Source organism: Onychostruthus taczanowskii, unplaced genomic scaffold, assembly GCF_017590055.1.
Source record: "Onychostruthus taczanowskii isolate IOZ18803 unplaced genomic scaffold, ASM1759005v1 scaffold45, whole genome shotgun sequence".
Lineage (NCBI taxonomy): Eukaryota > Metazoa > Chordata > Aves > Passeriformes > Passeridae > Onychostruthus > Onychostruthus taczanowskii.
The window spans coordinates 4,891,067-4,906,709 of record NW_024502014.1 but is presented as its reverse complement, the minus strand read 5'-3'; the positions used below and the strand labels follow the sequence as shown (position 1 = coordinate 4,906,709).

The 15,643-nt window shown below is 39.8% G+C and overlaps 1 protein-coding gene across 1 annotated transcript in view; it reads right to left on the bottom strand.

Annotated features, from left to right (window-relative positions):
* DOCK10 (dedicator of cytokinesis 10) overlaps positions 1–15,643 on the bottom strand; it is a 99,816-nt gene that overhangs the window by 44,312 nt on the left and 39,861 nt on the right. The window contains exons 11-20 of the mRNA XM_041414449.1: positions 15,083–15,238; positions 13,330–13,551; positions 12,489–12,611; positions 11,809–11,891; positions 6,316–6,438; positions 5,023–5,102; positions 3,732–3,919; positions 3,052–3,117; positions 2,077–2,169; positions 100–223 (exon numbers count right to left, since the gene is read on the bottom strand). Coding sequence (XP_041270383.1) covers positions 100–223; positions 2,077–2,169; positions 3,052–3,117; positions 3,732–3,919; positions 5,023–5,102; positions 6,316–6,438; positions 11,809–11,891; positions 12,489–12,611; positions 13,330–13,551; positions 15,083–15,238 — 1,258 coding nt within the window. The remainder of the gene's footprint in view (positions 1–99; positions 224–2,076; positions 2,170–3,051; positions 3,118–3,731; positions 3,920–5,022; positions 5,103–6,315; positions 6,439–11,808; positions 11,892–12,488; positions 12,612–13,329; positions 13,552–15,082; positions 15,239–15,643) is intronic.

Sequence of the window (15,643 nt, the reverse complement as noted above, 5' to 3'; positions counted from 1 at the left end):
TTTAAAGGAAGAAAATAACATCCAGCCAAAAACTTTGAAATCCTTATTTGAATGTACATCATGTATATTTAGAATTGAAAATAATTCTACTACAGGTACCTGGTGTTTCCAGAGCCTCTTTCTTTTTGGCATTAGCTTTTGCATTTATGTCACAGGTGACATGATAAAATGAAAACAGAATGTGGTGTTTCTTATGGAGTTGAGTGGGAAGTTCAATTTTCACCTGAAATGTAAAATGTTACACCTCACTTTAGTTTAAAAATCAATTAAACCAGGCATCAGAGATGGGCTAAACAAGTGACATCTCTCTACACAGAGGTCTAAGTACAGCCTGCCTTTACTGGGTAACGTTTGCCCCATGGTAAGGAAATTGTTTATGATGATATCTATCAATTTTACTTAAAACAGCTTTTTTTCAACTTTGTCTTGTGGAGGAATATTTTCATTAATGATGAAAGAGCATAAGATGAAAGAGGACAGAACTAAAGAGTGGTGGACTCAGCTTAGAAGTGATCACCTGCACTTTAACAGCCAGCCCCATGCTCATATTTTCAGGACAACCAAACTACAACTAAAATGACATCTCTGCTACTGCTTCAGCATCATTTCATGGCAAAGACCAAGAAACAAAGGCTGACATGAAAATAAACTTTAATGGATAATTTCTGCTCAGTCTTAAATCCCATATCATGCTATCCATGAAATCCTATGTACTGTTTTTCAGGTATTATTAACCTGTTGGAATAAAACAGAAACTAACCAGAACATGTTACCATAAGAACTAATAAAAATGACCCTTTGCTCTTGTGAGCTGTGATGGAATTTATCCAAGCTAATCCTGTGCTAAAGTAAGGGTTAGAAATAGTTGATAAATGCTTCCAGTGTTAAACCAGCTTATGGGTAAGAACCTAATACCATAAAGACAAATATAAAATGGGCACCCAGAGATAGAGATGAAGACAACTTTCTTATTAACATCCTACATTCTTTTAAATTCTGCACCTGCTTTACTAGGGACATTAGGACAGGTGCACAGCTCTTCCAGCTAAATTGGCTACTCACACCTGAATTCAGCTCCTCATTCAGGTTGGAAGTAATCTCCCCAAACCAAGTGGCTCACTATCATCACATGAAGGACATTTTCAGATGTGTTAAACCCCAAAACACATATTGTAAAGGATTAGCAAGGAGTTCAAAATCTCTGAAAATCTAATGCTTTAAGTTCCACCCCAGCTCCTAAACAGAAATCTTAAAATTGATACTTCCCATGCAGTTGTACATTATCTGCTGATCTTGCCTCAGCAATTTAATCAAAGTAAATCTTTACTGAAAAAGGAAATTTTACTGACTATGAGAACACTTTGGAAAATGCTGGCTATAAACTCTATGCTGTTTGCCAGTCTCATCACGACACATAAAGCAGTAGCGGAAAATCCAGAACAGACAGCTGACACTCACAATCCACCAAACACACCAGTCCCTGACAGGGTGAAATTAATTTCACCTACAGGAAGCCTGGGGAATCAACACTTGGTGTTGGTGAAACAGAAAGATGCATGTGTGAGTAACATCTGGCACAGGGCACCACAAGAACTACTCTGTAGCTGCACCCTCAGCAGCAGCAGCTGAAGGACTTGCTGCAGCCACCACACGTCCCTGTACATTCTGTTCAGACCACTGCATCAACAAAATGCCCCCATGCAGATCTTGTATGTCAGAGAGGGATTTGCTCTGACATTTGGCTCCACACTTCATCTGAATGTTTACTGTTTCCATTAAATTCAGAGATGCAGCTGGATCCTTAATGTAATCCAGACATGCATTTTACAGAGCTGGACTGTTCCTAATTAATTCTACAGCATCTTAACTGTACTCAGAACATCCTACAAAAGGAACAATCCACTGAGTTGATTTAAGAAGAGAAAACAAAATGTGAGACTGCGTGTCAATCTACACAGCACAGCCCTTCCAGACACACAAGCAATGGCAACAGAAGTATTCTGTACAGATATTCTTCTGTCTCATTAGCAAACATGTGGGATTGGCAGACATTTAATGAAAGAAAAACAGACTGACCTCATCATAGAAATCAGGATTCTGGGAATGATGTAGCACAGCAGTGTAGGCTGAGGTTGTAAATAAGGGTCCACCTGGCTTCCCATAAATGCACTGATAAAAGTAACAAGTTTTCATTACATTGGGAAATTTTGCTGAAGATACTAGTATTGCTATATCTAATATGTATGTACATTTAAAACAATAATCATGAAAGATTGATCATTACTTTATCAAATATTAAAAGAAATGTTTTAAGTGCTCAAACCTGGATTTTTAATACACACTTCCAGTAAAAGTCCATTGATTGTGTGAAAATTACCCTGTGCTTAATTAAGCAATGTAGACTCCTTAGACTTCTTCCTTGCTGTTATCAATTTCAGAGTTTTCTACAAAAAGCTTTACAAAATCTATTTCACTTTTATGCAGTTCAATACACAACACAGAGCTTTTACTGACTTTCAAAAGTTACAAAAGCTATCCCTGTTAAAAATCTCTTTTCTGGCAGGGTCCTGTCTGGGAGCTCTTGATTACTGAGTAAAGGCAGTTTTATTTATTGCTGGGAAAACAAGACTGCAACTGCACGATGCAACAGCCCTTGGGCAATACCAAAGTTCAGATTAATTCTTAACAAAGTTAAGGATAAAATCTCAGGTCCTTCTAATTTTGTACCTCACTCTTTTCAATCAGGTCTCCAGAGCTCAATGAGAAATGTAGGATAAGTGATAAATTCTAGAATAAGCAAGCTGCACTGTAAGAAATTGTTCCATTTTCTAATAATACCTCCTTTCCCCTCCAGCAGTCAGAACGCTGGCAATGCAAAATGGAATCACTGTGACCAGCTGGGATCTAAGAGAAGCACAGTGCAAAATTAGAGGGATGTACGACAACATCCACTCCTGAATTGTTCTGGTTCAGTATCACCCTTATTCCTGGATTTTATAAGTAATGTTCTCAGAAGCAGCACCCTCTGAACATAGTGCTCTCGCAGCTCACCTTGAGTGGCTTTGCTCCTTCTTCATCAGAGCCTTTGAACTCAATGCACACTGTTATATTCCGTGCCTGGAGAGACAGGAGCGTATCAAAGCTGAGATCAGAAACCAGGTAGCCAGAAAAACTCAGGTAAACTACAGAGCTGGAATAAGGCCTTTTCAGAATCCAAGAGAAACATGCAGATGGTGTATAAATATTTATAAATGCCTGTAAGTCTCAGTGATATCACTAGAAATAAGATTTCCAAGAAAAATGCAAAATGCAAGTCAGGCCTCAAAATGACTGTGTAGAAGCAGACTATTAAGTGACCAGGACTTGTATCTTAATTAGGTTTCAACCACCATGGAAACACAAGTGATACCAGGTTTCATTTAAGAACTACAAACATTATCAAGATTAATTTTATCTGCACACATTTTGTCATTAATGTAAAGCCCTTCTGAAAACTGTGAAGAAGCTATTATCACATTATCTCTCTTTGAATCATTGTTACAATGTAAAATTAATCCACAGATTCATTAAAATGGTACCAGTGTTTTATGATTGCAAAAGCTGAAAAAGATGAAGAGCCAACTCAGTGACATCACCATTTTCCTCTCTTTTATAAGTTCTCCTGGATTCCTAAAAGAGCTCATGCAGGCCACTGCTATCCCATGTTGGCCTGAATCAGTCACATTCTGTACCTTGTTGAAGTGTTTTTGGCTGTCATACTTAAGGTGTTTTGGATAGATGTATATTTGGTTCTTGTACACCCTGTAAGGTCGAGAATATTTTGTTGATTCCTGCACAAACTCCTCAACTTCCACTGTAGGTTGATGCTCCTTTACATTATGGAATGGCTTGAGTGGAATAAAGGATGAAGTTACACAGTCTTCAAAAGAAAAGAAAAGAGACCCATCACATATTTTGTTTGTTTGCACTGTCTTACTACTGAGAATAAGTAATATTGAGATGGAACATACAAAACCCAACCTTAACTTAGGAAAAATTACTAATGCTGAGATGCCTTAAATTTACACATGACCTCAGAACAGTGGCAATATATAATCCTTAAATGATTTCTCTCACTTGAATTAAACAGGACAGCACTGGTAACCTCTTCTGACACCCACAGTATTTGGTGACATTTGATGGTGTAACAGCCCCACTGGTATATGGACAACTTCTACAGAATGTAATGAGTGCTGCTGCTTCTCATAAATTTTACAGCTCAACAGCTCATTTAAGTTTTTCTATTATCTAATAACATACTAAATAAAATGAAGAAATGAGCAGTGCAGCACTAGATCAAATATATGATGCAATTGGGATAACTGAAATCAGATCAGGAAACAGAAGGCAAAAATAAGCCCTCTGTCACTGAGACTGAGAGAGATTAAAACTGGACAGAGAATACTTTCTCTTCCTATACCATTAAAGCAGTGAGGCATTTAACTTCATGGAGAATTCAAGCTGAGAGGGGCCACCTACTTAGAGATGTCCAGAGCAACCAGAACTATTTCTAGGAAAAGCCATTGGACAGACCCTGCCTAAAAATTCCTTCCTCAATTCATAGGATAATCCCCAGGAAAAGTCTACCAATATATTGTGAGGAAGCTGAAAGAAGCTTGTGACTCCTCACATATACCATGCCAAATTTTCCTTCCTTCTAAGCTGGTACAAGAGGAAATTGCCAGTTTCAGAGTAATGCAGGTGCTCTGCAGCTCAGGGAGAAGTGGCCCTGGGCCAGCTGCAGCAGTGGGGTTTCCTTCTTCTCTTTCACAGACACTGAAAACCGGGCTGGATCTGGCCAGGTACAGGATGGAACAAAGAGTGGTGTAATCAAATGACAGCAAATCAAAACCCCTCCCCTGCATACATTTTCCTACACAATGGACACTTCTGTCAGAACTGTATCAAGGTACAATTAGGGATGGAAAGCCTACAACAATGTCCTATTTAATTGGAATAATTAATTTTAAAGTGGAGTCATACTTGGATGTTCCAAAGGAACACAATCGACTGCAATGTCCAAACAGCCAGGTATAGTCTGTATTTTACTAATCTTCTCTGCTCTGCAATGAGATAAATGAAAACATTTTAGAAAATTAGAACAGAGATCATAACACGACAGGAATTAACTAAAAATGAAAACCAGACCCTTATTTAAGATATTTAAGTTACACTAAACATATTTAACATATACCTATTGGCTGTTAAACTCTAATCAAATGTAACAGCACAAATTAAATATTATTTGGTTTGTGGTTTCTTTTTTTTTCTTAGTCTCAGTCCTGCCTTCTCTTTGCAAGCAGCATTATTTTGTAGAAAAGGAAGGAAGAGATGAAGCAAAAGTTATGAGAATTAACTTATCTAATTTTACTTTCTAAAATCTGAATGAAATATTCCCTAAAATGAATTCAGCACTGGGATGAGAGGAGTTCACAGCACTGTGGCTTCTGCAAGTGCCATGCCAAAAAGGGACCAAGGCACATTCCTTGTGCCTGAGCAGTTTGAGCACAGTGCTGAATCTCTTTTGTCCAGGAGGTGCTTTAGGGACACAAACACAGCAGTGGTGACACTAATGAATAGTCAGTAGTGTCCTGACCAGTAACAGCAAGGTGGCACAAAAATTTTATGATCTCTTTTTATATAAATGGAACAGAAGTTATTTAGATTAATTCATTTTTAGGGCCATTTAGAGTAGAAGAGACAAGGAGAAATACATGGTTCATGGTTCAATTCTCATGTCACTTATCCAGTATAAACAGAGACCCTGCTCTAGGATTAACCTGATTTATACCTGTATGGAAACTACCCAGCTAAACCTCCTCAGAAATTTACAGGCTGTAAAACACTTGGAGAAGGTTTTTGTTTTCAATGTCCATTCTTGAGTTCACCACGGAGAATCAAACAAACAAAAGCAAGGAGTTGGGAATCCCACAAAAGAATGATTTTGTATCTCTGTCACTTTTTTCTTTTTTGCTTTTTTTTCCCCTGAGATAATGTTGGGTACTTCACCTGCATCTCCCCTGATAAAAGCTGATTTGAGCAATCACTATTTTATAATAACATTTATTTTCATGTGCCAAATGACGTCTCAATTTTCCTGGAAAGTCCAACTTCAAGCACTCTCTGGCAGGTAATAACCTAATGTGAAAAACACTAATGTAATATAATTTAACATGGCCACTTTGGCAAACTGTGTTAAATGAACTAAAAAACCCAGCTACAATTATTCTGCACAGCTTTATAAAGCTTCAAAGCAAACTAGAAACTTTTCCTTACCTTCTGTATTCTGCTATTAGTTTAATCAAATCTTCCATGGAAATCTTATTACTTTCTTGCCTGAATAAGGGTGAGAATCGGGAGTCTCTGTCAACATTTCCCTGATTATCTTTAAACACTGGCCTGTAAAGAAAGAAAAATGACATATTTATAAACACTCATCCATATGCATGTATGTATATATATATATTTGAGCATTTGAAATTGTCATGTGATCTTTTAACAAGGTTGTGATACGAATTCTTACACAAATTCATGGCCTCTCTGCAGATTTTCACCCAACAGAGCCCTGCCAAGCTTTATGCTTGCAGGACAAAGGCAATTTCAGTTTATTCCATGTGCATCCCAGACCTTCAGAAACCTCAGACATGGTTTGAGCAAGAGCCTCTCGCCCATCATGGACATGACTCCTCCCTTCAACAAAGAGACTGATTCCTTATTTCAAGGAATCAGTTTGAAGAATTCAATACATCAGTAGCTAGTTTCATCCATAGGAAATTTCATCCAAGAAGTTATTATCCAAGGAAAATCATTATAGTTTTAAAGAATGGAAATCACAGCTAGCTGTCAAACCTCAACCACCACCTCTTACCACAATGAAACACATGCTTTTACAGAACCAGGTTAGAGACCTCAATTAAATCTGCATTAAATCTGCCCTGTGCCCTCCAGGAGCACAACACCAACTCACTGTGGCTCAGCATTCCTTCACAAAACAACTTTGTGGAACACCAACTAAATTTTTGATGAACCAGCTATGAAGTGCCCAATGAACTGGAAAAGAAGGATATCCATCTATAACTGAGAACAATAAATATCAGCTGTTGTGTGCACAGGAAGACATTTCCAGACATTTCCCTTCCTGCTCATTGACACTTGCAGGATTTAATTAAGACATTGCAGTGCCCTTTGTATATCCTCAAGGGTCACAGACACTGGCTGGACCGGATAATGTAACAGCTATCCAAATTAATGAACCTTGGATTCAACTGCAGCATGAAAGAACATTGCTTAACAAAAGTAAAATGTTCTTGACACTAAGTGCTGTTCTGTGAATCATTTGGCCAATCTTGCTTCCTTCATCTACTTCTCTGTTCCACTGCCAGTGAGAAGAAGAATTGATGCCAGGACAAATTGTTGCCAGATGCAAAATAACGGAGCAAACCTTTGGAAGAGGAGCCCAAGAATAAGTATAAATGCACCATATCTTCACTTAATTGACTGAGAGAAGCATCCCTATCTCATATCTTTGCAACTGTCAAGAATGATCAACTCTCTTCTCAGATTTTTGCCTCCAGCTGTCGGGGGGAATAAGGTCCACACCAACACACCATGTCAAAAAGCTTACTAGGGAGAAACCAGACCTCATTTCTGGCAGCCACCACTTACTCTACAGATCCTATTAAACTGCTGTCAGAAAAAAAAGAAAAAGGAAAGAAAAAAAGATTTAATAATTATTACAGTATAGGTGACATTATGGTATTTATTGGACTCAGCACTCCTTCCTCCTCTAGACTAACAGAGAGGACCAAAACACTGGGTGAGTGATTTCCACTGTGCCACTGGGCTCTGCAGTGTGGTGCTGAGCAAACCCAGCCCTGCTGGAAACTATTAACTGCTTCCAGAGCAGGCTCTGACACTGAGCGCAGCACTGCTCAGCGCAGCAGGGTGCAGGGGCACTCACCAAGGAGGCCTGTGGATGCAAGTAGGAAAGGAAATGAAGCTGGAAGTAGCTCACTCTGGGTCAGTGGTATTGAGCACTGCCTTCCACGAGGCTCAGGGACACAGAATCATGATCTTCAAGGTATCTTCAAACCCATTGCACCACTGCCCACTCCTCCCCTCTGGTTTGGAGTCAGAAGGGCTTTACAAAGTCATCCTGCCTACAACCACTGCTCCAGAGCATCAGTGCTCCCTGGCTATCGCATGCTCTGCCTCTAGGACTGATTCAGCAGCATATCCCTGCCTAAATAATGCACCCAGGACAAAATTAAAGGCATGAAACCACTACAAAACAGGGAAGTATTTTTATCTCTCCAGTTTACACATAGTACTCCATTTATATGAACTTCTTACAAACACTTAAGTAGCTTAGATGTCCACTGAAAACAAGATAACCCTTCTTAAAAAGGTGTATTTTATGCACAGGTCAAATTGTACTGGTGTCTCCATTCCCCAGATTCATTAAAGCTGAAGAATTGCCAGAGCAGCAAGTATTGGGTGTGTTACAGCTGCAGTTAAGTAACTGCAATCCCATGTTTTGGCATATCTTTGCAGGTGGAACAAGAGTGCACCTTGTGACAGGGATCATACTGAAAGCACTTTAGAATGACAACTATCACACCAAAACAAGGAAATGCTTTAAAACTTCCACAGTCCAGGAGTCCAACATTTGCCTAACACATTAACAATGTACCTTAGTGCTGGCTACCTATTTACTGAGATATTTTAATAAGAAAAATTTAACTGAACTAAACTCATGAAGAGGTTGTAAAAGTGGTAATTTAGGGGAAAACAAGTTAATAGATTACACTAAAAAAAGTGAAACATCATATCAGTACTTAATTGTTTATATGATTCTGCTCTTCTAACATTGTTAGCTGTCCACAATCCTAAAAACTTGTGAAGCACAGAAAACCTGCACGTTGTTCATAATTTAATTTTGAAAAAGGCTACTTTTGAAGTAGTGGTTTATGATTTGAGGGAAAATTGCTCACCTCCAGGGTTAGGCATTCAGTGGAAGATCTGCAGCTACTGTAAATCAGGGCAGACTCACTGCCTTCAGCTACCTCAGCCTGTGGCAGCTGACCCGAATCAGCAGCAGCACAAGCTGCTGAAGGACTCCAATATTAGACTCTAAAACATGAAGTTTACGAGGGTGGAGAAGGTTTGAAGGAGTAAGAGTGTAAAAACTAATCTCTGTGAATGAAGTTTCCCCCTACATCTACAATATGTAGCTGAGGCAGATATTTGCAAACTTTGGCAGTTCTGGCAGGAAAATGAGACTCTGACACACTGTAATTCTAACACGTACTGTAATTATACCTGCAAGAGCATACAGACACCAGATTTCCCAGCAGGAACTCAGGGAAGAACCCTGAGTCATGCTTTTGAGCAATGCTAACAAACTGGTGCCACAGGAGCTAATTAAGAGTTTCAGTCACATGTGCAATACTCAGCTGTCAAGACTTTGGCTTGCTGAATGCATACGTAAAAATCGCACTGTGGCCATCTGTAACTGCTTTAAGGAGGGAAATTTCCACACAAAAACAGGAGTGTGGTTAATGCCAGAATGAACTAACTGGAAACCATCATTTCCAAACCCAGGGTTTTGTCCTTTATCATAGCCAAACCATTTCTTTCCCCCTGTAGTGCGATAGCCTCATGTGGAAACTTCTATTTTCAAGCTGTGAAAACAGAAATAGATTTTATACTTTGCTTTTACCAAAGTTGGACCTGAGCAATGTTAAAACACAAGCAGATGTAAATGAGTGTGGAATTTGAATTTTCCCAGCACACCCTAGCTTGGCAGGTATTTAGGGGGCTCTCTGCCCCACAGGGACAGCAGCAAAATTTCACTCGTGTCTAATGATATTTCCCTTAGGCAGAGCCAGCACAGAGCTGCAGCCACAGTTCTGGGCTGGGGCACACTGTGGGATGCACTTGGGCAGCACAGCTGTGGCACACACAGCCCAGCAGCTCAGCCAGAGGACAGGGGCACAGCCCAAACCCTGCTCCTGCCCACTCCTCATCATGAGGCAACAAGGGACTGAACTTGGAGAATCCTATGAACAGAAAATTGAAATTATTTCAAAATGAGAAGAAAACCTTTCTGTATTTTATTTCTGGCAGGATTTGCTGAACCTGTGGAAGAATGTTCTAAGCCTTCTTTATACCCATGAATGCCTGGCCAGACCCTGAACTAGTTAAAATCATCATTCCACCTAGAGACAGCTACTACAGCAAGGCTGAGCTGCAGAACAGATCCCTGATGGCATTGCCACAGAGCACGGGCAGGCAGAGTTAATAGGGAGCTTCAGGTCATTGTGGTGCCAAGACTGCACCTCCTGCCACTGCACAGTCTGTCACAAGTGTCTCTATCAACCCTTCAATATGATTTTGATGAATGGTCCTCTGGCTACACAGAAGTAGCAAATATTTATGAGCATCCTTGAACTTGCAATGACAGATCAAACCACATTATCTGTCCTCTTGAGCACTCACCTCTCCTGTTCTTACTGGATATTGACAAAAAAGTATGTAAACAAAATATAAATGAACCCTTCAAATAGCCATACCTCACTGCATGTTCTCTTCTTTGCCATCTAAGCACCATATTCTAAAATCAAAGATTTTCCCCTGCATGTGTGATGGGAACTGTGCCCTCCTGGTGCTCCATGCTCCACCCCAGAAGCACATGGAGCTCGCTCTCATAACCACAGGCAGTGCCACAACATAACTTTTCCACCCAGCACTTGCTCTTCCTTTCTCCCTACTGAGAGCTTCAGGCAGCTCTCCACCTGGCCTGCTACTGTGAGAACAGAAGCCACAGAGGAGGGGGAATGTTTTCACTTGGCAATTGACAGCTTTCCTTTTTATAGGGAATATGGAAATTTATATTCCCTGCTCCATGCATGGCAGAAAGAAGGGAGAGGTGTCACAGGAGGGTCTCTGTCAGAGAGTTCTCTCATCCCAGGGCAGCAGTAAGTAGGGGAAATCACACAAGACTGAGAAAGAAAAAAGGGAGAGGGCAGAAAAAGCAATTACATCAAAACTTGAAGGGAGAACAAATGGAGAAAAAAGCCAAATTTGGTAAAAGGGGATCAAAAGGCACAGGAGTGCCCCAGTCTTGAGGTGAGACCAGAAATTATACAGCAGAAGAGAAAGACTAAAAATCCATTACTACCACTCCACTGCACTGACTTGCAATAAAACCCAGCTGACCAAATGAGAAAACAGAAGTTCTCCATCACCTACTAACCATGAAAAATGCAGGAGTACCTGAACTGTAATCCCTTAATATAACCCCCAAAGCATTTCAAGTCCTTGGTCAGATTTTTCTTAAAGCTTGACAGGCATCAAAACAAGAACAGAGCCTCAAGAACCCGTGCACCTACTTTCTAGGTGGCCAAAGCAACTTTATTTCAGACCACAATTATCTTTACAGGAAATTCTTATGAGAGCTGTGACTTTGAAATCTCTTTGGATAAATTGATATTCTGTCAGCTACCTTTGCTGCTCCCTAGCAACTTCACTACATACCTGAAGAAAAGATTCCACCACAGAAACATTTAATGAGCAAGTAACTGACGTTTAGCTGTGAGAAAAATAGGGCAATGAAACAAAAAGCCTGCAGGATATTCTGGGGTCCTGGACCAGAGAGAAAGCTTTGCTTAGCTTCAGGCAGAAAAAGTGGAAAAGAATAAAAAGATAGAAGTCCAAGGGAATCAGCTATAAGATGCTTATAAAATCATGGAAAGAATGAATACATACCTCACTGACCAAGCAAATGGCATACGGTATTTCCCCAGCTTGCTGCAGAACTGTTTATTGGATTTTAACACTTTCTGTGCACACTGCAAAAAAGGAAATGTGAATTATTTCATCAGTATCATTCTAACATCTTAAAATGCTGCATAAAGTACATCCAAGCTAAAGAGGCTACAGTGTCCTACAATAATTTGGCGTGATACTGTTCATAACAAAAGGTTCTGGGGTGGACAGCAGAGGTATCACAAGATGAATTTGATGCTGCTGACAAATTAAACCCTGTCACCACTCCTTTATTGAGGACTGCAACAAAGTTGTTATTCCAGTTTTCTGTAACTACCCAGTGCAGGTGCAGGGCCTGCTCTCAGAGACAGAGAGGTGCCCACCCCACCTTTGCTCCTGTACATGGTTCCATAGCTCGTAATTTCTAAAACATTGCTGAAAGAGAACATCCCTGTACTAAGGCAGAACCAGCACAGCAATGCACCACGGATGGATTTGTAAACTGCAGACAAAATGGAGCTTCATTCATCCAGCCAGTGGAACTTGGACATTTGCTTTCTGAAGCATGGGGCTCTCAGGAGCCTGTCCTGTTCAGCAACCTGGCATTTGTCAGCATGATTTGCCATGCCTTCAGCAGGCTGAAGCTCACAGAGCAGGAAATGATGTTCCTGTTACATTACCTTAAAAGAATCAGGATTCTTAATGTAAGGTTCGGCACTGCTGGCAATGTTTCCTGTAAGCACCTTTTCTATTTTTGCCACCAGCACAATCTCAGAGTGAGGATTACTTATGGAGAAAAGAGCCTGTGGATAAAAGGGAAAACAGTTCAAAAGTATACAGTGATACTGGAGAAAGGAAATACTGCCAGTGCTCTCTGCTGATGGAAAGAGTAACAAACCAAATCCAGAAAAGATTATTAAGGATTATTATCTCTACTTATTCAAAACAGCCAGATGGAAAAGAAAATCTTTGTGTAAGTGCTGAAGTCAGCTTGTGCACATGCAGCACCTTGCAAACAGACTGACCCAAGTCAAAAAGCAGTGTGACCGTGTTAGTATGGCCTAAGCTAACTGTTCCTAAGGGCAGCACCTAAGAGCTGGCCTGAGTCAGTCATTCCCCAGGGCAATGGAAGGAGGAGAAAAGGTAACACATGCTGTTTCAGCCCACAGCTTACGGCAATAGCAAGAAGTGGAAGCACTTTGGGATTATTGTAGCATCTAGGTGTTGCTTTGAGGTGTGGTTTTGTTTGGCTGGTTGGGAGAGGTCAGCAAATGGACCCAAACAGCACAGGAAATATGGGTGCTTTATCTAAATAAGAGACACTAACTTTTATCAGTTCTGGTTGTAAATGGTCTGTACAGGACGCTCAGAATGCAAGTGGCTCCATACAACTGACACACAGAAGAGAATTTTGTTGAAAACAAGAACATAGCATGCAAAAGTTCTCCAGTGAAAAAGAATACTACCAAACTAAAAAAAGCCACACGAGTCACTAAGCCATGCAAGTCACATGTGGAATACCTGTTTGGGGTATTTCAGCCACTCCTCTGGGAACCCTTTGACCCGTGGTTCTTCCATTTCATTTGAGTCAATATTTTCAACTGCACCATTTTCCAATGGACTTGAGGAACGTGAAATCATCTGTCTAACCAGAGTGTGGTTCAAATCCACATGAAAATCAGCAGAGATCTTCCTGCCATCCCTGACATCATACAGTGCCACACTCACAAAGAAAGGCTCTACCTGCAGAAAATACCAGAAACACAGTAAGTGATAACTGAGAGGACGGGGGAAAAGGCTATCTTTTAATGGGTTTCTGCAACCAGAAAAAAAGAAAGTAAACAAATATTATTTACAAATTATGAGATACATTAAAAACACATGTTCACACACACCCCAGATTAGTTTCCAACCATGCAATTTTAGGGGCATTTAAAGAACGCTTGTTAACAGGGTGCCAGAAGAGGAACTGACAGCTTAGAAACTCACACAATCAAAACCAAATAGATAACTAATTATTAGAGTAAATGAATAGAGCCCCAGAAAACACCCTGCAGGATTTTTAAAATGTAGATTGAGAGTCATCATAAAAGAGGGAAGAGTGAGTGTAGGCTTTCCAGGGACTGTCAGAAATGCAACACAAAGATGACAAATGTAAGGGGATGGAAAATGTTTACTGGTACAAACACAAAAGCGTGGGTGCATTATTCTGTGGGAAACACATGTTCCATTTTGCTGGGAAACCAAGAGCATTCAAACCGCTCTGACAGTGCCCACTTATCCTATGGCAGAGTACCAGGGAATTCAGTCCTGTGACTGAAAATAACTTCCTGAGAGCATCCATAGTTCTGACAGAATAAACCAGCCTCAGGATAACAACACCTGAGCTGTCCAGAAACCAGAAGCTTAAAACTGTGGAGACAAAGAGCAGTGCATGGCAGGTACAATGTCCTTGGCTTTTCCAGCCTCTGCAGTGAATATTGCATGCCCTTGGTGCAGTTATCATGGCTTTATTTAAACAGTTATTCCAGTCTGCCAAAAAAATATATTGATTACATCATGCTGAATTTGCACTCACTGTAGAGGTCATCTTCAAATGAAAAACAAACAAATCAACAAACAAAATCAATGCCTCATATGTAATATATGAGAGTGGAGCTGCTGGGACACTGATGTCTCATAACTTTATTGCTTCAGAGGAGAACTAACTAAAAGCTACAGACTGACATCTACATCTCAATTTTTCCAGTTTTTTTTTCTTTTTTTTTTTTTTTTACAGTAAGAATAAGCAAAATTTTCTGTTTTGTTTTGGTTTTAGCTGGATTTTTCCACTAGATGAAACATCTTGTCCTTTCTGTTTTGCCTTCTCTCCTGTAACTTTATCTGCTTGGTTCCTTGTCTCTCCCTGAAAAACAATCAAAAATCCCCAGTTCACCACCGACTGATATTCCATTGCCTCCCTACATAGGTCTTGGCAGTTTAAACTTGCTCTTATATCAATTGTTAAGACTCCTCAAGAATCCTTGAAACATTTTTAATCCTTCTCTGAACTGTAGCTAAAAGTCTGTGATATAAATCAGCTTCAAAATATCTAGAGAAAAGTTAATCAGTTTTATTATTCAGTCCAAAGGGAGCACTATGCATGTGTGATACAGCTCCCCTTTCACTTCTCTCTTCAACTTAACACATGTATGAAAAGAAGAAAAACCCCAACCAACAAAAACCAACCAAAAAAAGAAAGAAAAAAAATCACAGAGAAATAAGAAAAGCTTACATTTGTTGAGGGATCATTTTCATTTTCAGTAACACAGGCCTGCAGATTCAAACTGAGGGATTTGCAGGTAACCAGGATCCTCTTTGCAGGCTTTTCTTCAAATGGCTTTATCACTGAGTTTATCCCTGGAAACTCCTTTTTCTGAGGATTCTGTGCCTGAAATAAGTAGGGAAATTTGTTATACACAGGAAAAAGCATCATATTCCAAATGGAAGTAAGCTTTTTAAAGGTCTTTGCAACCCCTGAAACACCTGAAAACCTCAGAAGTCACTGTCGGTCTCGTCAAATGAGTATTACTCTCGTAAATGAGTATTATTCCTAATTTATAGATTAGGAAGCAAACCAAAAAGATTGCCTGAGGACATACATAATGTCAGAGGCAAAATTAGGGATTCAAATTAGTTTCCTATAATATTAGAACACACTTTTTTCTTGTTTACTTACTGTTTCTAAAACTTTAACTTTTAATTTCCTCATATACATAAAACCCCTCACATTTTCAGATTATTAACAGATAATAATATCTGTTATTATTATCCTCCTTTCTCATTACTTATATAC